General features: G+C 42.9%; 2 protein-coding genes across 3 annotated transcripts; one reads left to right on the forward strand and one right to left on the reverse strand.

The window, feature by feature from the left end:
- Nucleotides 1–3,164: 3,164 nt before the first annotated feature.
- pmch (pro-melanin-concentrating hormone) lies at nt 3,165–5,232 on the forward strand. The gene is made up of 3 exons (XM_044020693.1): nt 3,165–3,848; nt 4,890–5,034; nt 5,135–5,232. Exons 1-3 carry the CDS (start codon nt 3,609–3,611, stop codon nt 5,194–5,196), a joined length of 447 nt encoding a protein of 148 aa, XP_043876628.1. The 5' UTR covers nt 3,165–3,608; the 3' UTR covers nt 5,197–5,232.
- Nucleotides 5,233–5,301: 69 nt separating this feature from the next.
- LOC122766052 (PARP1 binding protein) lies at nt 5,302–20,507 on the reverse strand. 2 transcript variants are annotated; one of them, XM_044020651.1, is made up of 11 exons: nt 20,453–20,507; nt 19,940–20,095; nt 18,927–19,163; nt 18,119–18,226; nt 16,311–16,481; nt 16,028–16,182; nt 12,143–12,326; nt 11,827–12,008; nt 10,473–10,554; nt 6,947–7,133; nt 5,302–6,241 (listed from the first exon to the last, which is right to left on the reverse strand). In XM_044020651.1, the coding sequence occupies exons 1-11, from the start codon at nt 20,456–20,458 to the stop codon at nt 5,910–5,912; spliced, it is 1,800 nt and encodes a 599-aa protein (XP_043876586.1). In that variant the 5' UTR covers nt 20,459–20,507; the 3' UTR covers nt 5,302–5,909. The 2 variants fall into 2 exon arrangements, with proteins under 2 accessions (XP_043876586.1, XP_043876587.1); XM_044020652.1 differs by lacking the exon at nt 6,947–7,133.
- Nucleotides 20,508–20,671: the final 164 nt, after the last annotated feature.

Consider the following 20,671-nt stretch of genomic DNA (forward strand, 5'->3'; position numbering starts at 1 on the left):
CCCGCTGTTGCACCCGCAGCACTGCTGAGGCATCATTCACGAAGCATCAATGTCCCGTGGAATCAAAGACCCCTTCTGTGCTGCGACAGAAGTGTCTCTGGCTCCTTTTGAATTCTCTATCAGGAGACGAGCGTTGGGGATGAAAGTCAGCATGGGCATGGAAATAACGCGCTGCCCCCGGAGGATTATAAAGCGACGCGGCTACTGATGTCACAGGACCCAGATTAATGTGGCCTCCTTGCTGGCGGCGTGATTGGAGGACCGCACTGTCGACTGACAGGTGATGCAAGCGGCGGACAGAGGAACAAAAAAAACACAACTGCCGCTTCCTCGAGTTCAGAATTCAAACCATACACAGTAGTTGAACCTGGATGCAATTACAACTGCTTACAAACAAGAGCAACTGTAAATCAGTGACAGCACAGTAGTTGAATAAACTTTACTGGCACCACTTGAAGGTTTGACGAGCCATTTTTTGGGGGGGAAACATGAAGATTTACTCATGCTCGCGGTTACCGACCGAATCACATCTGGTCCTCATAAGATTATTTGACTCTTGGCTTCTTTCTTTCCTTTTGCTAATGTTCTTTGTTAGAAAATTATGGTAATGATTTCTTAGAAATTCAGACCAGCAGCTACCAGATAAAGAAATTCACCATAGCGCATAGAGTTCACTAAATCTTCAGGGTTGATGCCAGGTTAAGCTGATAGAGCCCAGAAGCTTTGGATCAGATGGAATCACAGTCATTTGCAGCGCAGCGACTGTCAATATCAATGCATGGATACAGGGGGAAATATGCAAAATACAAAAGGGAGTGGGGAAAGGTTACAACAACAGAGGACGAAGCTCACAAGTTCAGTTTGGCTTCTGCTGGAACCGTCGCACCCCTGTGGACAAGTTCAGTCCTTCAGTAGAAGTCCTCGCCCTCCAACAATAATACTCACAACTGCTCCAAGGAAAATCACTTCAGCTGGGTTCAATAGCCATTATTCATGCCGTCCTCTATCCCATGCACCACGGCTCCTGTAAGGTTAATGAGGTAAAGACATGTGAGCTTAAACGCGATGACCAATCACCTTTGCGCCCGGACGTTAGACGACACACGTCTGTGCCGTGACGGTTCCCCCGACCTCTCCTGAGTCACCTCAGCCGACTTGAGCATTTTGGAAGGAAGGAATCGTGGTGGGGCCCCTCATGGGGCCAAGCTGGACGACTCCCAGAAAGAGGACTGTCAACAGCGGCTATTTTGCTTCGTTTGCGCTCATTACTTCCATGCCAACGACGTGTCGAAACACATCGTAAAAGGTAGAAAAATATTAATCCGACTCTCAGACAAAAGGCCTTGACTGACGGTCCCTAAGACACGCCACATACATGGCATTAACCGGCAGTTCCTGCTCTTCTGTCGGACAATTCTGTCAGATGTTGTCAAGATATTTGATCACGACTTAAGCACAGTGTCTGTAACTCTCACCAATTACCCAGTGATGTCTTGCCTGTTAAAAACAGTCACAGCCATACTAGTTGGGTTGGGTTACTCGGGCCAGACTATTGATGACAACCCACTAACCCGCTGTGACGTGGTGCGGAGAGACTACCCTATTAATATTTAATGAGATATGAGCAAATTACCTCACAGAACATTGTGGTATTTCAGGGTTTGTGCAAATTGGGTTGAAATGTGGTCTGTTGTCTCAGGAGTGACCGTAGTGAGGGATTAAATAATTCAGTATGTATAACTGAGAATTTAAAGGTATATATATTATTACAATACAAAGCAACTCAAATTACCTTTTAGTTAAACCCAAACAAAGAAACTCAATTTCACCTATTTAGTTGTATTGCTAGTTGTCAGGGTCACCTGAGGTAATTGGCAGCAGGTGTGGGAGGTTAAATTGGGGGGGGGCGGGGCAAAAGTTGATAGGGATGGGGATGTTTTTCATTGGCTGAAGGTGTTTGTATCCTCGTAAGAGGTCACACGTGAGGATGTTCAGGTGTTTAAAGGATACTAATGACCCAGGGATGGCCTTGTTCTCTGTGCACTCTGCAACTCTTTGACCATGAGGTGTCTCCAGGACCGAAACCGAACTGTGAGTCGAACCTTTTTTTGTATTTTTTGAAATTTTGCCACACATTTTGGCACAATGTATTCTCAGGAAAACATTTGAAAGCCTCATTTAATACCATTCAATAGATTGTTGATAATGACACACTCTTCATTGGACACAAGGTCTATCGTACTACTAGTTACTAGTCAACGATCCAGATGCGGAGTTTTTTACTGGGGGTTATAGAGAATGTGCTGATTGTTCCAGCCATGTATAATACAATAGGAATATCAAAGTTCATTACCAGAAATCAATAATATTAAAATTAACCCATTTTAAGACTGTGGGGAATACATTTAACTGGAGATTCTTCTGGGGTCCCCAAATTTGCTGAATATTCCTCACCTTTGAATTTCCTAAACTTTTAGATTTACATGCATATACATATCAATATCAAATTATATCAGGTGTCATAGACATGGGTGTAAATTAGTCACATTGTGCACAAAGTTTTGCTTGTCGTTGGTCCCCGTAGAGAAAATCACTCAGTCATTGGCCATGCATCAACATTCTGAAGACGCCAATCTTTGTAGGATAGACATCTTCATATTATGAAAGTGCAAAAGCTAATGTCACATACTAGACTCGACAAGATAGTATGTATTTCAGAGATGTTCATTTTTAACCTTCATTTTACCTGGAAGTCACATTGAGATCAAAGTATCTCTTGAAAGTGAAATCTGGGTGAGTTGTTGGCAATGGAACAACCGTGTTTACAATAAATAACATCAGAAAACCGAAGAATGGTATAGATGAGGAACGAAACGCAAGCCTTTCATCAATCAGTGCCAATTGCGACTCTATAAGACATGTTGCTAACAAGCTAATCTAACAATCGTGTGGCTGCATAGTCTTACTTAGCATCCAGACATCACTCTGGCCATCAATCTCCTCACCTAACTCTCAAAATGAGAGCGAATGAGCACATTTTTTCCCCAAAACGTTAGACTGTTTTCAGTTATATGACTCATAATTTGCCATCGTTGTTGTACGTGTTAGTAGCCTTTTGTCCGAGCTCCATCTTGGACACTGGTGCCATTCAGAGGCAGGGGGCTCACTGTGAGCGTCCCTGGGTCTCTGTCCTGACTCCTGCTGGGCTCATTTCAGCGTGTGGATCTGGTGAGAACAAACTCCCCAGATAATACCTGCCCTTTCACCTCCTGTGAGTCTCCTTGACCCCACCGTGCAACGTGGAGAGAATTACAGGCGGCCATTGGAATTATCATGTCTTAACAGACAAAATGGAGCTATTCACTTTCTCTCTGCTGAAAGAAACACGCATTAATGGAATCGTGGCGCAATTCCTTTGAGCATCCCGTGATCTTTGACCTCCTAAGATGGATGAACCTCCGCGGGAGATGTGATGTCTCTACCCCTGAACAATTAAGCAAAAATCCCTGCCCCGATATATAAGGCGGCGGAGAATCCACTCGTCCACATTCGTTAGGCGAGGCGAGATCTGTCACAGCAACAAAAACCCAAAATATCTTAGATACACGATGGTCTCCACCTACTCCGTCCTGTTCTCCCTGGTGCTGTTCTCGGAGCTGAGCAGCCACTTGGTAGCTGAAGCCTTACCCGCAACCAAAGTAGAAGATGCAATGGAACAGGAGAGCCTCACTTCACTACTGGGGGACGAAGTCTTGACTGAGCGTGCCATGGTTCCACCCGTGTACAGACAAAGTTTCATGATGGACAACAGAGATGAAGATGGAAACCCGAACGTCATTGTTTTCTCGGTAAGTGTCCCTTTGTTTTTCATCAACCAAACCTGGAAACTGTTTGTCTCAATGCGTTAAAATCTGCTCTATCGAACTATTAATCATGCAAATGTACTCCATGTTCAGTACATTTATCTATTATCTATTTACCTCCATTTTATTGCAGACAACCTCTCTGAATTTCTACATTCTACAATCACTTTTTGGTTTTTGTTTTATTCGGATGAAGCAACCCTTACGAGTTCTTCAACTGTAACCGATTAATTTAATTCAATTTCACAAGCTATTTGGATTTTTCTCAGTTAATTTATCCCAAATAAAGTGCTTGGCCATTGCCTGGCCATTCAGCCCGCGCTCTTCTGCCAGTGACCGTCACGCATCATAACCATTCACTGTACGAGATTTCTCTCTTTCTATAAACGGGCCTCTCTGCTAACCAGAGTTTAGCAACAACAAAGAGCACATTATCTCCATCCTGCATCTGAACATTTGACCCCTGTCAATTGGCCACCGTTGTCATGTCTACCGTTTTGTCTTTATTTCATACACATCTATGAAAAATCTTTTATGACAGCGTTGGAAAATGGGAAGTACCATTAGCTGAAAAGGTCAAATGATCACAAGCCTATAAATTTAATGGGCAGAATGATGATAAATCAGTGTTTCCTCAAACGTTTGGCCGCCGTGTGTAAAGAGTTTATCTGGCAGCTGCGTCTCCTGTGTGTCATGAACATGGTGGTTATCTCTATGGTAATGGGTAACAGGCAGCCGTGGTGCAGAGAACAAAGTCGTCTGACGTGAGCGGGGGGCAGTGGAGGAAAATGGGCCACTGTGCTATTGTAAAAACGGGGAAACACATTTCTTCCATCTTGGGGTTCCTGTGGCTTGGATCGGCTGGCGAAAGGCAGATCCAGCACCTGTGCTGCGAGTTAAAAAAACCCATAACCTTTGAAAGGCGCTTTGCTGCAAACTCGCAATATCCAGAGTTCAGACCTCGTGCGCGGAACATGTGTGGTCTTGCGGCGTTGCATGAACTCACTGATCGATAATGTGTTTCAGGACATGAGGCAGAAAGGACACCGCATCCGTGGCCGCTTGAACCCGTCCTTCGCCCAGAGCTTCCCTCAGCTCACAGACCGGAAGTTGAGCCACAATCCACCCGAGTACAGTTTGAAAATGGATCGCAGAGACGCCGACCTCAACAGTAAATATCAAGGAAACCATTCAATTTCATAATGAATCATTTCAAATGCCTTGACGTTTATGTGGACTAACGCGCTGTACTCTCTCCGTCCTTCTCCTAGTGTTGCGGTGTATGATCGGCAGAGTGTACCGACCCTGCTGGGCAAGTAACGAGAACCTCTGAAAACCTCTGTGCTGGGAAATCACTTCTCTTCTCTTCTCTTCTCTTCTCTTCGTTTGTGACCATGAAATGAGTTTCCTTGTAAGAAAATAATGGTGCACAAAAATGTAAAAGCAAAATAAAAATTTATTCAAATTCAGAGAACTGCAGCATATTTACAGTGATGACTTTCAGTGTGGAATTAAACAACCAAGGATGAACCGAGTTCAATAACTTATAGAAAAAAAGTGTCAAAATAAAAAAAATTAACATCAAATGTTCATTTACTTAGGTACTTATCTGTATACATATCAAAACTGTCTGAATATGTGTCATTTGCAACTGCTTTCCGATATATAAACAGTATAGTGATATTTTTAAATGATCCTTCCCTTTTGTAGCCGAGTTAGAAGAAAGGATGTATGCTAGCAGGCGATTAGCTTTTAGCTTTCATAAAAACTTGATACTATATTTGGATCCCTTTTTAAAACGTAAACCACAGAATCACCAGATATTAATACAACATTGATCTGAATGCTAAATTTGTTGCAACTGCTTTCCTAATCAGTTAGCTTAGCTAAGTGATGCCATTATGGGGGAAAAGAACGCCTAGTTTTTCCTTATTTTCCCAAAATGTTGGTCGACATCTTTAAAAAAGAAGATCGGACGTGATCACACAACTCAGTGGGAGAAAAAAAAACACTGAACTTTTACTGTCATGATATTAGTGCGAATGATTAGAGTCTGAAGAAGCTAGTTAGCTTTCCCTGCCCAGCTATGAGCTTCTTCTTGCTGGAGGCCTTGTTGATATTCTTACTGGGCACTTTGACTGAGACACTAGCGGGGCGTTTCTTCCCTGGAGGCTCATTCTCTGATCCTCCATGTTGGTCCGCTTCCACCTGCTTCCTCTTGTTGCCCTTGCGCTGCGTCTGAGTGCCAGTTTTCTTTCTGCTGCCAGGGCCTGCAACTCTGGTCTGGGCATTTCCACTCCTTGGCTCCAGGGTGGCTCCCTGCTGAATGCCACTCTGCTCCTTATTTGGACATCCAGAGGTAGGCTTGGCTGGGAAGACTGAAACAAAACAAAAGCAAGTGTGAAAACCTTGTAGGGGGAAAAGGAAAGGGGAAAAATGGTGTGACGAAATTGCTGACGTTAGCTGCTATTTGAAGCGGGCTCTGTGCTTATGCTCTGCAGTTGAAAATGTAACATTTATTCATGTATCCTGATGGAGCGGAGCCTGAAATCCCCCCTGAAACAAAAGACAGGAGGGGGAAGTGAGCAAAATGTCCATGTGAACGGGTGTTTTTTCTTTTTGGTTTTTTACTACAGATGTGGGGCTGTGCAGTTTTTATAGAATGGGGATTCAGTAATGGTTAATAGTAAGTGCTGGTCCCAGGGCTGGGACTGTGAAGGGTTCAAGGCTGGAGCTGAGAAGGTGTGCCCGGGCCTCAGTCCAGCCGCGTGGCGTCAGAGGAAACAGAAATATATCCCAGCAGAAAGGGAACGCTGCGCGGCCGGTGTTGACATTTTCAGCTTTTTTTCTCTGAATGCAGCAGAGAACAAAAAGTACCTGTAGTATGTCCAGAAATGAAGGTCAAGCCTGTACCTGCGATAAATATCAGAAAGTGTCCACACGCTCGGAAAATTACCTACCAGGTGACGTTTTGGGCCCGAGCCCTTCTGTGGGCGTCTTCTCGAGTTTCTTGGGATCAACAACTGGCACGTGGACACTTTATTTATCAAGCGCATGCTTTTGTGTTCTTTCCGAGTGTGTACCTGTGACTAGTTCCTCCACACCGGAGCTGCGCTCCTCGTCCTCAGCTGCGGTGGTGTTTGGTTTCGGTGCCGGATGCACGCAGGTAGGAACCTGGCTAGTGCTGGGGAAGTCCAGCACGCGGTTGAGAGGCAATTCCTCATCTTTGTATGTGCAAGCAAACTGAGACCGGACGACTCTGTCTCTTGGCTGGAACAAACGAAAAAACAAACAATGATGGTGACGTATTGTAGACGGAGTCGGTTTCCAAGACGGGGGAACAAATTCACGTCAATCCATCAAGGAGAGATTAAGAGATTAAACTCCCGACCACAAACTCACAATTCTAGAAATTAGGGGATCATTTCATCATCGGCCTATTTACAGCGAGGTTTGCCAAACTCGCGAGCTAATCTAGCCTCCTTCATAAACACATCACGCAGTAATACGCGCATTAAAAACATCATCGCAATGTGGGAAATCAAACTCCGAGTGCAACTGGCACTACTTGCAGCTGCCTAATGAGTCATTAGTCACTGATGAAGATTGATAAATCATGAATCAACCAAGACTTTACATCACTTTTTAAACTGAATGAGGAGTTAAATGGATCTTTTTTCGTAACTCCATTTCTAAGACATTGCTGGTGCAGCACCTCATTAAAAAGCCTTTTTGGCCGGCCTTGTTAGTTATGCCAAAAAGTGAAGACTACAATCCTGGCCCCGGGGCACACGGATCCGCGGCTTTTTCATCTACTTGTTTGATCTACGGCTGCTTAGGATGATCACAGTCCAAGGATTTCACCCTTCAGTCCAACGGGCCGCAGTACGGAGGAGAAATCCGAGAGGAAAAAATGCAGCGAGTGAAGCTGGGTGGGCCAATAAAATACAAAAGGATCAAAGCCTTTGTGCTTTTCTGAAGAACGCCTTTAAATAAAACAACAGACAACACAAAACTGCTGCATAAGGCCGTGGCACAATAATTGAGCTAAAAGTGTGCGGTGCCCTGGTTTGCACGCCAATTAAAATATCTGAAACAATGGGAGGGGATGGAAGAGTGAACACAGCCAAACCACGACTGACGGAGAACATCTAATCCAATTACAACAGGTGGAAGCCTAACGTGGCACCGTGCGGTCAGACGACTATCATTCCTCCGAAGGCAGCTGTCCTCAGATAACCTTTGCACACATTCCTGATAGCACATCCACAACCAGGTGCAAGTAATTTCTGCAGCTCTTGTGTGTTTGGACATGTGTTCTTCTCACGTGCAGGTGATGGGAGTGAGAATGAGCAGCAGGTGCACGATCATCAGGCGATAAGTTCACAGCGTTATCGTATTATCGGATGAATCTCTTCACAAACGCCAGGTCTGAGAGTGGCATTAATCTGGCACGAGGAGACTTGAGTCAAGGTCGTTTTTCTACACTTCATCCGTGGCACTGAGGAGACTATCTGGACACGTCCCAAAAGCAGAAACTAAATCCTTCCGCGTCCGTGTGCCAGGTGACGTCGGCGCATGATGAAACCCGCCGGAGAAGTGTGGGATTAAGTCCTTCAGCAGACAACAGGAAACAATAACCTTTCAAGTTTCCCTTGCTAGTCGAGTTACGCGACCGATATGGCATCTTCAAAGTGAAATTGATGCAGAAAGCTTCCGCTCGCCGAGTTCAGGAAGCGGTGAGCTGTCCAGGGACCATTACAGCGCACTCAAACAGGAAGGCAGCCAGATTGTGGGGAGCTAAAATGACATCTGCTAGCGCAATCAAATAAAAGGACCCATTTAAGAGAATGTGTTTCGCCTACATGTTCAAACAGGAGTTTCGCACTGTGGAGCTATTTAATGTTAAAGGAGCAGCTCTACCTTTTAAACCTAAAGATGCTCTCAGTGTTTTCGGGGTTGACTCAGCAGATGTGGAGTGATGCATTACGGATCCTGTTCTGAAATAAATGTTGCAATACATACACTGTTAAAAAACCACAACTAGACGCCAATGCATTTTTATTATTATCTAGAAAACGGATTTGAAGCTAGACTCTGCAAAAACATGACCTCCTTGGTGGTGGTAATAAAATGTGGAGCATTTCAGAGATGGATCGCCTCTGGTCATCGAAAGTGTGTATGTGTATAACAGGGTTTCCACGCCTTGGTTGACATCAAATTCAAGGAGTTTTCAAGGACTTTCCAGGGCCAATGCCCTCAAATTCAAGGACTGAATGTGCTGACATAGCTTAAGATGGGAGGACAACTTGCAAGAGCGCCTTCGTCCATGGCGTCCACTTTTATTGTTTTGCAGCACGCTCTGCATCTGGACAAGTGATTGACTTTGACCAAGATCCCGAAAAAAATGACAGTCTTTGTCATTTTCTTTGGTGAGAACGAGATCTTGGAATTTTCATTTTCCAGGCATCACGTCATTTGCTCCCGTTACTCACTTGTTGTTCTGCACGGAATCTCACGTCCAGAGACAGTGGACAGTGTCCACAACACTGCTAGATTTTCCATTTGTGTAACCATGACCGAACCCTAACCCCAACCGTCAACAAGTGATAAGGATCTGTTTTTATTCTCTTATTTTGCAGACCTCTCGTGTGGTTCTATGTGATTTGGTCAATCTGAAGTTCTGCCCCCCTCTCTTAGAGTCTGCAGATGAATACTATTGGAATTTGTGGCTAACTTTAACTGTAAAATAAAACCTTTAGAAAGGCTTTGCACTCCTGAAACATTGTCGATTTATAATTTCTCTGCACCGCAGTTCAGTTTACTGGAACTTTTACAGCTTTTATATGATATTTATGGATTCTGAATAATTGTGTAGCTAAAAAAACAAAAAGAAAAAAAAAACACTACCTTAAAGTGATATCTATTTTTTTTATAGGATACCCAGTCTCTGTTCAGTGCTACAACCCCAGGAGGGTGATGGAGTTGAGTTTGTGATCAGGTTTCACCTTATATTAGATTCTGACCCATTCATTTTTTCAGTTATCTTATGTGATATAGTTAGAGCAATGAATTGAGAAAATATGATGTAGACTAATCAGTAAAATTTCTAACATTTCCTGTTTTGTGTGCCTTGACAATTTTGCAATTCAAGGTATCAGTACTAATTTTTACTGAATTTACTGTTGCTCTCCTCCTGCCGAGTGTGTTTGTGGTATAGTCACTGGAAAAACAAGAAGACTGTGCCAAACTGAGCCCACGGCCAGGAAGTAAACATGAGATAGTGGTATCAGATATAGACTGTAAGCAAACTGTTCTGTTCGTACAACAGGCTTCGTTTAATGATCCGAATTCCCCGCGAATAAGTCATTGTATGCCGTGGATTTAAGCAGCGGCCTCAAACCAACACTAAGAGCTAAAACACAGCTGTGCAAACGGGAATGGTGGAAGCCAGTTAAGATTGTGAGCTTCAGCTAAGCAAATAAATAAGAATACCAGGGAGAAATTACAGGATATAAAGACATTATTTTCAATGTTTGTACATCTGATTCAATTTGGAGTAACTGAAAGTTCGGATTTGGCGCTCCTGGACAGAGGGGCCTTCTTTACCTTGGGTTTGAGCAGGTCTACTCGGCTCTGGACTCGGTTTTTTAGAGGTTGTGGAGAACATCCAGTCGACACTTCGGGAGATCTGAGCAGAGGGCCGCAAAGGAAAAGCAAAGACAATAGGTTTATGAGCTAGAAAAGCAAGAGGGTCACACCAAGCAATCGCTAAACGCTGTTTTCTCCTGAATGCAGATTTTTTTTTACACAAATCAAAGAATCAACTGCTTTAAGATGGTTTCACTAACGTCAGACTGAGCTGCGGCTCAATATAGACCCCCCTTTCCCTGACCACAGCCAGTGGCTGTTTTTTAATAATATTTTCATTTCAGATGTTTGACCAGAGAAATTGTTCCAGTGTGGTGTGGGAGGATTTTCCTCCATATGGTTTCAGTGGAGAGTTGTAGAGTCTTGTGATGGTTTAATTGCTGTTTTAGGGGCTTTCCCACTCTGCCTGAATCCTTGTAGTAGTGAAAATGGTCACATCTATTTCAAAGCTTTTTATTATAACTTGTTGAAGTGAAATAATATCTTAATTCTATCTATCAAAAGGCTTACAGATGAATCTGTTAAAACGGTTTTAACTATTTCAGCTAGCTTAGAAAAGTCAAAAAAGTTGCCACCACAAATTTACAGTGACTGACGTAATTGTGGACATTTTGTTTGTTAAATTGTTTAAAGCTGCTGTAAAAGATGTAATCTTTTGGCTAACATCCTGTCGTCTGCTGCTAGCATTACCCTCTCGCCTCCCTACATCACTTTATGAACACTTTTGGCCAGTTAGTAAATAATCTAAAAAATCTGATTCATTTAGATTAATAAGCTACATATTTAAAGTAGCTCTGAGGCTGTACTTAAGCTAAAGCAGTTCATTGAGCTAAATGTGTTATATTTCTACATGTTAGCATGCTAATCAGCAAAATGTGAACAACATGCTGTAAAGAATGATTCGTTTTGAAGACTTTTAATAAAATTACTCATTAAATTTGTCAGTGGAGTATCACTTAAATCTGTAAGATTCAGCATCTGGGAACAATAAATGCTGAAAAGTTTATGGTAATCCACCCAAAGATGTGGACAGAGTTTATTCTGGACTCCAGCCCCAACCATATTTTATGGTTTTTGTCCTAGGCAGACACTAATATTAGGACAAAGTTTTTTTAAAACCTGAATATTAAATGTAAAAAAAAAAAAACATGCTAATGATTCCTGTGGCTATTATCAAAACCTCATGAAATGTATTGTTTATTCTGTACAAGCTCAATTTTAACTCAAACTCATTTAAAATGTATACTAATCTCTCAGAAAAACAAGTCTACGTTTATCTATTGCCAGTTCGTACTTCATGCGGAAAACCAACCTGAACAGCGCGAGGACGCACGTTTCTTCCGCTCCACTGAGTTCGGGCTGATCTTCAGACAACAGGTCCGCCTTGTTAGGACACGGCGGAGTCAGGGCGTCCTCGTCCAGCAGCGCCATCAGCACCTTCACGGTGTCCCGACCTCCATACGCTGTGGCATGGTTCACTGCGTATGCTCTCGGCTGTAGAGGAAAAAGCAACACAACGACAATCGGGACACACGTAGCTGACTGGGAAGATGAAGGAGATGAAGTGCCTTCTGTGTGAAATGTATGGACATCAGTTGGAGACACGAGAGCCAGCTGTTATACATTACCCTGGCAGGGCTGATGCCTGTCCCGCTCCCATTAGCCGTCTGTTTCTGGACCTGGTGTATCTGGCAGATCCTCTCCTTCAGTTCCTTTGCCGTCTCTTCAGCTGCGGCATACAGTGCATCACCACTGCTGCGTCCCTTCAACAGCGTTGCCCTGATGGCAGTCACTAGCTTGGCCCCGCATACGCTGAAATTAAGCACAGTGACACTTGCATTGACATCTGCTGGAATAGCTCTATTGTGCTGTACAGGCGGGTGTGGTGGGGGGGATTTGCATTTGTTTTGGAAAGGGCTAGACTCTTGTGCGCAACACACATTTTCATCTGGATGGAATTAATGGTGTTCAAAAGTTCAGCCAATATTTGCCAACATTAATAACTCTCTCTTTATGCTGGCCAAGGCCTTAGCCTAAATGTCTACAAAAGATATACTGCAGCTTCACTTTCAATTAATTGGACATCGTCTTAAAGGGCTCAAGGTAATTGTTTTCATTTCACATCCAGTTGAGCTTTATTTCATTGTAATGCAGCTCTGCCAGTGTTGAATCCTGAGCAGCGAGTCTGTGTCATAGAACATCTTGTTTTTCATTTAGGCACCCATGTAATCGGATTAAATTCCCCCGACTAAGCCTTGCCACTGGTCTTGAAAACAGACCTCTTGCCACAGTTTTAACTTCTGTATCTACACGTCCTGTACCCGTTTCAAAGTAAGAGCACCCTAGCATTTCAGTTCCTTAAATCCAAACAAGATTTTTAACTGTACAATATATTTGACAAATGGCGTTGTTGAGGGGCACATGAGCAAGACCCACTTGCCACACATCCAGTGTGACCACGCCTAAGAGTATAGGTATATTATTTATGGCAGTTTTCAAAGGCAAACTGCAATGTAGCAGACATGCTTCCTATGGCAATACCAGAGGTGCATCAGCTCTACATCAATCCCAGGACTCACTGTCCTGACGGTCAACTAGCAGCAAAGAACGATGACAGACCGTGGTGGTGCTTCAGTTGGCATTTGACCACCTCTACACCACAATGACCACAGCAATCAAGTAGCCAGCAGTTGGCAGTAGTCTGTATTTGACTTTACCCCAAAAGCGTCAATGGACGGTCATCGACTGCTCTGGGCCGTCCACCGCATTGTTATGTCCTGATCCTCAAGTCCAAATGGCCGAAGACACCGCCTCTGTGCTCACCACTGGACAGTCAGAAATGTCTCTTTTATTAAAGTTCTGTGGTGTTTTTCTTCCATGCACGCACACTTTCTGCGCCGCATGTCCAAAAATCACAGCAACATATCACTTCTGTTGTTTCCCAACAGTCAAATGCACTAAGGCGAGTAGAAAACCTTGCAGTAAGGTGGAAGAGGGGGGTGGTCCAACCCTGACCCAGCTCCGATGTGAGAAAGCCAGGCTAAGTAACAAAATCGTTTGAGGAAAACAGATGTTCGCTGAACACGCGGCCGTGAACTCGCTATAGAAGGTGTTTATATGAGGAAACGGAGTCCTCCTCTGAGAGATTAAAAGACATTGCTTGCTGAAAGACACACGTTGGCCTAGTTCGCCAGTGTTTCACCAGATGCGGAGTGCACTCATCAGCCTGCATGAACTGAGAATCCTCAGATGAGCTGTGAGAGTCAAATCCACTACTACACAAACATCTCTGTGTGCTCGGCTGTGTGAAACCAATGCCACAAGTGGGACTGCTGCAGCCTTCAACAGCCTCACCTCAGAGCTCGACCGTCACACGATTGGACCATCTAAATCATTTCTGATAACCACTTTTGATGTGGTGCCAAATGACATCCGAAACAATCTGTGGTCGTATGGACAATGATCTGCAAAGCCTAAAAGGTTTGATGATAATTCATCAAAGTGAGCCAACCAAACGGGGAACAAGTTATTTAGCAAAGACTTTGGCAAAGGCTTTGATGTAGAAAAGATGAACAGGCTTTAGCAATCCAAATGTTATCATGAAAAGCTTAGATGGGAGCCATTAAAGGGATCTCAAGGAAATAATATGCTGCGGCGAGACAGGTGGATTTCATGATCGCAGGTATTATGTCAGTACACAGGTGCCTGCCAGGTGGATAGATCAGCCGTCAATACAGCAATGATCTGCAGCATTAGTATGGCTTCCCCACATAGCGGCTGAACCCAGTTCAGAAGTCAGAAATTTTATTAAATCAATGAGCATTAAATCAGCCATAATAGACAGGAGGCAGAATTCAAGCAATATGCTGCACTGAATTTGACTCCAGTATTTGCCAGAGACTGATGCATACTTGGCTTCTCCTGTAATATAAGGCCACAGTAAATTAAATGAAGATTTTTGCAAGGATGCGTCACCTGAAAGGAAAACGTCGGGGGGAAATTGTATCAGGATGTTTGGGATCATCTGCTACAAATGTTTCCTTAATTATAGGGTAAAAACAATTGTGACCACTAAGATGGTTTAATTTGAATATCAATTTCTCCAAATACAGAAAACCTAAATGATAATTAGTCCGTTTTTTTCAGCTCGACGACAAAAAAAAGACCAAACTAACAATTATGCAGTCCTAAAAAGCCTGACCATCTTATTCCTCAGTTCGGTTGTGTACCAAACTAAATTTTGAGATACATTACTTTACAACTGTAGCATGCAAACATGTTGACTAAATGAATAATATTGCCAAGCCTCATCTTTTTCCTAAAAACCAGGGAAACCCTTTTTATATTCAGACAATTGTGAGGTTTGGTTATATGATGCAGAGATGAAATCAGTAAGGGAAAAGCAGTGGATTCCGATTTAACCTACAATGCTATCGAATTCTGTGTGGCTATGGCTGGTGGCCAGCAAAAGCACAGCTTAAAGTGGCTTGATGGTCTCTTGCCTAAGTTCGAGGAATCGGTTTGCCAAAAGAACCCATCCTGATGAGTTCCTAGAAATCTCCATGCCCTTGGAAATCCGGTGCTGCCAGTTCTGTTCTGGCCAGCTTTAAACACAAGATGATGAATCCTCCAAAACAAAATACTGCAAGAACAGCGCCATAAAGAAATCGCCATAGAGACCATCTGGGTTTTTTTTTTTTTTACTTATTCCAGCCACTTCCAGACTTGCACTCGAATGCGGAGACATTCCTAAAGTTCTTCGTAGTGGCTGCTAAAGTCACCCTGGACATTTCTAGAACTTGTCCTTCCAGCTCCCATGCCAAATCTCCAGATAATGTCCCAGCGAGGCCATGGATAACTTTCAGACATGTTCCGGACGTTCCCTCAAAGAAAGAGACAATCTCCAGCAGCGCAAGTCATACGCAAATGGCAAAATCCAGAGGATGAAGCCCATTTTTGTTTATCTGTAGAGGACACATTTTGAAGCCCCATCTCTCAGTATGAGTCATGTTAAAGGTGTAATGTGTAACATTTGGTAGAAATGGAACACCCATGGGAGAGTTTGCTTAAGTGTCGATTTCCTTAAGAATAAAAGTAGTTTGGTTTTCATTGGCTTTAGAATAAGACTTTTAGATTTAGTTTGGGCAAGAGCTTTGCTTTACGTTGGATTTGGGCAAATTTAGACTAAAAGTCTCTAAAAAGTTTCAATTTATTTTGAAAAAAAATATTTGGTTATTGAAGTTGAGCAATTTTTGGATTACTTGTTTGGCAGTGGTCATAGGAAAACCCATGTTGGTTGACCTCAGTTCTGGATAGTCCTTTCCCTTTGCTTCCAGTCTTTATGCTAAGATAATTTGCATCAAAAATGGCAACTCAACTTTAATTGAAATTTTATATAAAGTCAAAACAAGCAGAATCTGTCTAGTCACTGCTTATTCTGTCACAAATGAAGGAGGAATTTCATATGTAACAGGAGCAAGTGAAGGGCTGGATTAAAAAGCTGCATTGTGTACCTTGGGTCAGGAGTCTCCCCCAGTATTTCTTCCAGGTTGTCGAGAAACTGGACAAAGTCCGTCAGGCCTTTGACATGTTTCCTCAGTGGGTCAGATTCAGCTGGCGCGTAGCCCTTTCCTCCGAGCTGGATAGCTCTCACAAAAGATGTCACTGCCTGAAAAAGAGCGAGCATGTAGCACCGCCAGAGAAGCCAAAGTCATAGTTTTGGTTTAGCTGTTACGTAAGGTGCAAAAAAAAATCACCACTAAGCCTGAGAACATGCTGAGTGTGAATGTCTCTTACCAAAAAGAGAGAAGTGTTGCCACTACGCGCAGCATGCTTGACGTCGGTGAATGCCTGCCGTCCAAGCGCGCGACTGGGGACGTCGAGGGTTAGTGCCACGGCCATGTCATTCTTTGTGTTCACGAGCAGATTCAGATAGGAGCAGAAAACCCTTCTCACGGCCATTTTCACCTATTAATAACAAACGTGATGATCAAATGATTTACGCTCATTTCCTTTCTTACTGAGATTTTGTAGGAAATATTGTGTGTCGGTTCAGTCTAAGGATGTAGCTAGCAGATGTTCAACTGTAAATAAAGACCGAAGATTTTATATAAAGGCTCTGTCAATACATAATTGTTGCCTTTACACCTCCATGTTTTATGGATTTAAAACCAACATACAACTTCTTGAAAAGGTCCAGAATGTGAGAATTCTGGACAAATACGTCTCAGCTAGCTAGCAAACCAAAGGCAATAATGTAGGAGCAGGTGCAGTTACTCATGAGTGAACAGGTAAAGCATTGATATCTTTATCAATCTTTTAGATCAAGATCCAGTTTCCGAGGCTACGCTCATCGTCACCATTACTATTATTTTGTAATTAAAAAGTCGATATCAGTAACTGTATAAACTTGTAACCTGATACAGTTGTTGTGTATCTGCTGCTGGTCTCCCTCTCTCTCTTCTGTCTCTCCCTCATCTCCCTCTTGTCCTTTCACCCCAACCGGTCGAGGCAGATGACCGCACATCTCTGAGCCTGGTTCTGTCAGAGATTTCTTCCTGTTAAGAGGGAGTTTTTTCTCTCCACTGATGCCTAGTGCTTGCTCATTGTGTGAACTGTTGGGGTTCTCTGCTCTCTTTGATGTTGTCTATGTACAGTGCCTTGAGATAATGTATGTTATGATTTGGCGCTATACAAATAAAATTGAATTGAATTGAATTGAATTGAATTAAAATGTGCAGGTTTTTTATGTTATAAGTTAGAGCATTTGTGGAGTAGTTATGCTAACCTTTAGCCTGGCTAAGTCCTGTGCTATATAAATACAGAATATTTACCATTAGTTTTAACTCCACAGTTGTATTTTGTGTTGTGTTCTCAGCCACTATTTTCTCACAAAAAATATTAAGTAGAGACAAAACCAGACAGGTTTCCATGGGCTAAGCTAAGCTAACCAGCAGCCAGCTGCAGCCTTGTATTTACAGACAGAAGTGTGTGGTATTAACTTCCTTGTGCGTCTCTCCACTAGAAATAGAACAAATGCATTTGTCAAAGTGTCAAAAGTATTCCTCTGATAAAACCTTTGGCCGCCGCTGGTTGTGTTGATCAACCACCAAAAGGGACAGTAGCTTTATCGCTGGAGTAAAACAACTAAAGCGGCAGCTGACAGCTTGTATTAAACTCCAGAAATTACATCACCCTAACTGTTAGTGCAGCAGCAGCAGCGGCAAGCCTGCCCTAAAAACCCATAAATTTGCGAATGACACAAGAGTGGAGGAAAGAGGCCGTGTTGCAGAAGCACTTGTCCAGCCCCACACCGTGTTGTGTTTTAAACATCTGCTTGGTAATTGAATTCACATTGCACTCTTAAATCTGCGTGATATGATATAGAGTTCCTGTCAATAAGAGCAGGATGGATTCCAGACAGAAATTAAGTATGCCGACGAAAAGTAAATGGGTGGAACGTTGCCAGCAGGAGAAAAAGGGATTTCATATTACTAGGAATGTTCTGCATGGGGATTAAGTGGAAAGAGAGAGGGTCTTCCTCTGGGAGTTTAAGAAATTAGTTGCAACATTTTATTAATGTGCAAGAGCAGGACTGGGCCTACCTGTGAGTGGCAGGGCCTGCTTTTGCTAGATGGCGTTGACGGGACTGAGGAAGAGTCTGGCAACTCTGAGGTGTCCGTATTGCCTGTTAGGAACTGAAAGAGCTCCATCTTGACAGAAAAAGAAATAAAAGGACATATTAGTAAGGTAAATTCATTGGTTGCAACAATTGGTCAATTAATCAATTATTAAATGAATCTGTAACAATTTGACAGATTCGGTTTGAGTGTTTTTCTAAATAAAGCAAGCTCTCAGAGTTTCAGCAGCTTAAATGTGAATGTCTCCTGGAATCTATACTCTGTATAGGATAGAAATCATTCAAACGGAATAATTTTGGAGCGTGGTCAAAATAAGACATTTGAGAACACCATCATTTTGAGGTTTGGGGAAACATAAATGAACATTTTCTGGACCAAAGTACTCCATCCATCCATCCCCTACTGCTGCTTTATCCTCCACATGAGGATCACGGGGCCACTGGTGCCAAACCCAGTTGACATAGGGCTACACCCTGGACGGGTTGCCAGTCCATCACAGGGCCACATAGAGACAAACAATCATCCACTCTCACACTCAATTTAGAGAGTCCAATTTGCCTAATTCCCAAATCTGCATGTTTTTGGACAGGAGAACCCAGGGGCCCAACTGTGGTCGTTATCCCAGGTCTTCTTGCTACAAAAGGCAAGAGTGCTAACCACTACATCAACTGTGTGGTCCAGACCAAAGTACTCGAAAATGATCATTCAGATGCAGCCCCATCGGTAGCAACAATCAGTATTGTCATCCTGACTTCAAGTAGCTCCTGCTCACCGGGCTCACAAGTTCCTCTGGGTCAGTGTCAGCCAGTCTCAGCTGTTTGCACATGGACAGGACGTCAGCGAGGTCAACGGTGTTGGAGCGTTTCAGGAAGGATTCGTACGCCTCCAGGATGAGATCATAGTTCTCTAGGCGTGCAAAGTTCGGGGGCGGCAGGTGAAGTTTGCCTTGCAGTAAGTGTTTCCAGGCCATCAGGACATCACTCAAAGGCACCTTGAACTCTCCGCCGTGCTGTCACAGGAAGAGAGAAGACAGTTGAAGCAGCAGCAATAATTAGTCGGGGCCTGGGACCAATCAATGCAAAAGACTTTCTCGCGCTCAGTCGGAAACCAGTGGTAATGTCATCCGTTAGAGAGGTGATGACATTCAACCTGATGGTTAAATTGAACTATGTCCTCCTGGTGATGGGAGTTGAGATCGTACAAAATTGCATTTGGGCCGCCAGATGACTTACAGCAAGAACTCTGCTGCTGTGGATCTAAACGTTCTCAGTGCTTCATTCTTTCTTTATTTTAAATCCAGGATGGACACATTTTTGTTTTAAACTTGTGATGATGACGATGTTATAGTATAATGGTGAAAGAAAAACAATTCAATTCAATTCATTCTCCATTAGCCTTGATTCCACTATGTTCCACTGGGATGGTGGCAGAGATGACCTAATTCAGGACACAAATGAATGCCACAGAGAAAAGTACTTGTATAGTATATTTATCGTATTTGTCATACCTGGGAGGTAATTATGACTTAACCCAGACGAGCCTGGGGAGTAGTACCCATTTTGCTCATGCTGTGTCTTCACGATGGCCACTTAAGTTGCCCATTGCTTTATACCCTTTTGACAAATGCTATACAATAATTGTAAGCATTGCAGTGCAAAAATCAATCCGTTCATAACAGAGATGCCTTCATGTCGTCATACTCTCAATTATTCACCACTTTCAGAAACAAACAAGTGTTTTTAAATGTTAATTCTTCAAGGTTTGATTTGATAAAAAATGCTTCACCTGTTTACTGACTTCAGCCATGGCCAGCTGCAGCACCATCAGCATGCCATCGGCTCCATGAACAGTGGTCCTCTCCGACTGTAGAACCCTGTGGCCCTCCCTCCTGAAGGCTTTTACCAACAGCTTCAGACGGTCTCCCAGAGCCACCATTGTTTCCTTAAACAGCATAAGAGAAAGTTCTATTGATTTGAGAAAACATGATGTACAAGACATAAAAACAATCAATGAAACAAACAATGAAATATTTTATAAGATCATTTAAATGTTTAATTTCATACCCACGTGTCTACTCCACAACAACAACAAAGCTGTACTAGTATCACATTTTGAAATTTAACTTGAATCAATCAGATTGTTACAGCAGATGGCAGATAATAAGCAAACAAAATTCAACTTTGAGGAAGCAAAATGCAGTTAATGAAGATTAAAAATCACTCTGTAACCTGGTTATAACTATTTATTATCGCTTAACTTTAAAATAAGACATTCAAAATACACTTAAATGGTACAAACCTCCATTTTTGAAGCAGCTTCCAAAAACACACGTCCCGACACAACAGTAGCTGTTTTGAAATTTTAAATCGCCGGTGACGTAGGTCCCTTTTTGGCCAATCAATTTGTAGAACACGGCAATGGGCACGTCCTAATCAAATCTACTTGTTATTTATGTTTTTCTTTGAGTTTAGAGCCAACAGACACTTATTTTGTGTTTTATACACATTGAAATGTACA

Source organism: Solea senegalensis, linkage group LG3, assembly GCF_019176455.1.
Source record: "Solea senegalensis isolate Sse05_10M linkage group LG3, IFAPA_SoseM_1, whole genome shotgun sequence".
In the NCBI taxonomy this organism is placed as follows: domain Eukaryota; kingdom Metazoa; phylum Chordata; class Actinopteri; order Pleuronectiformes; family Soleidae; genus Solea; species Solea senegalensis.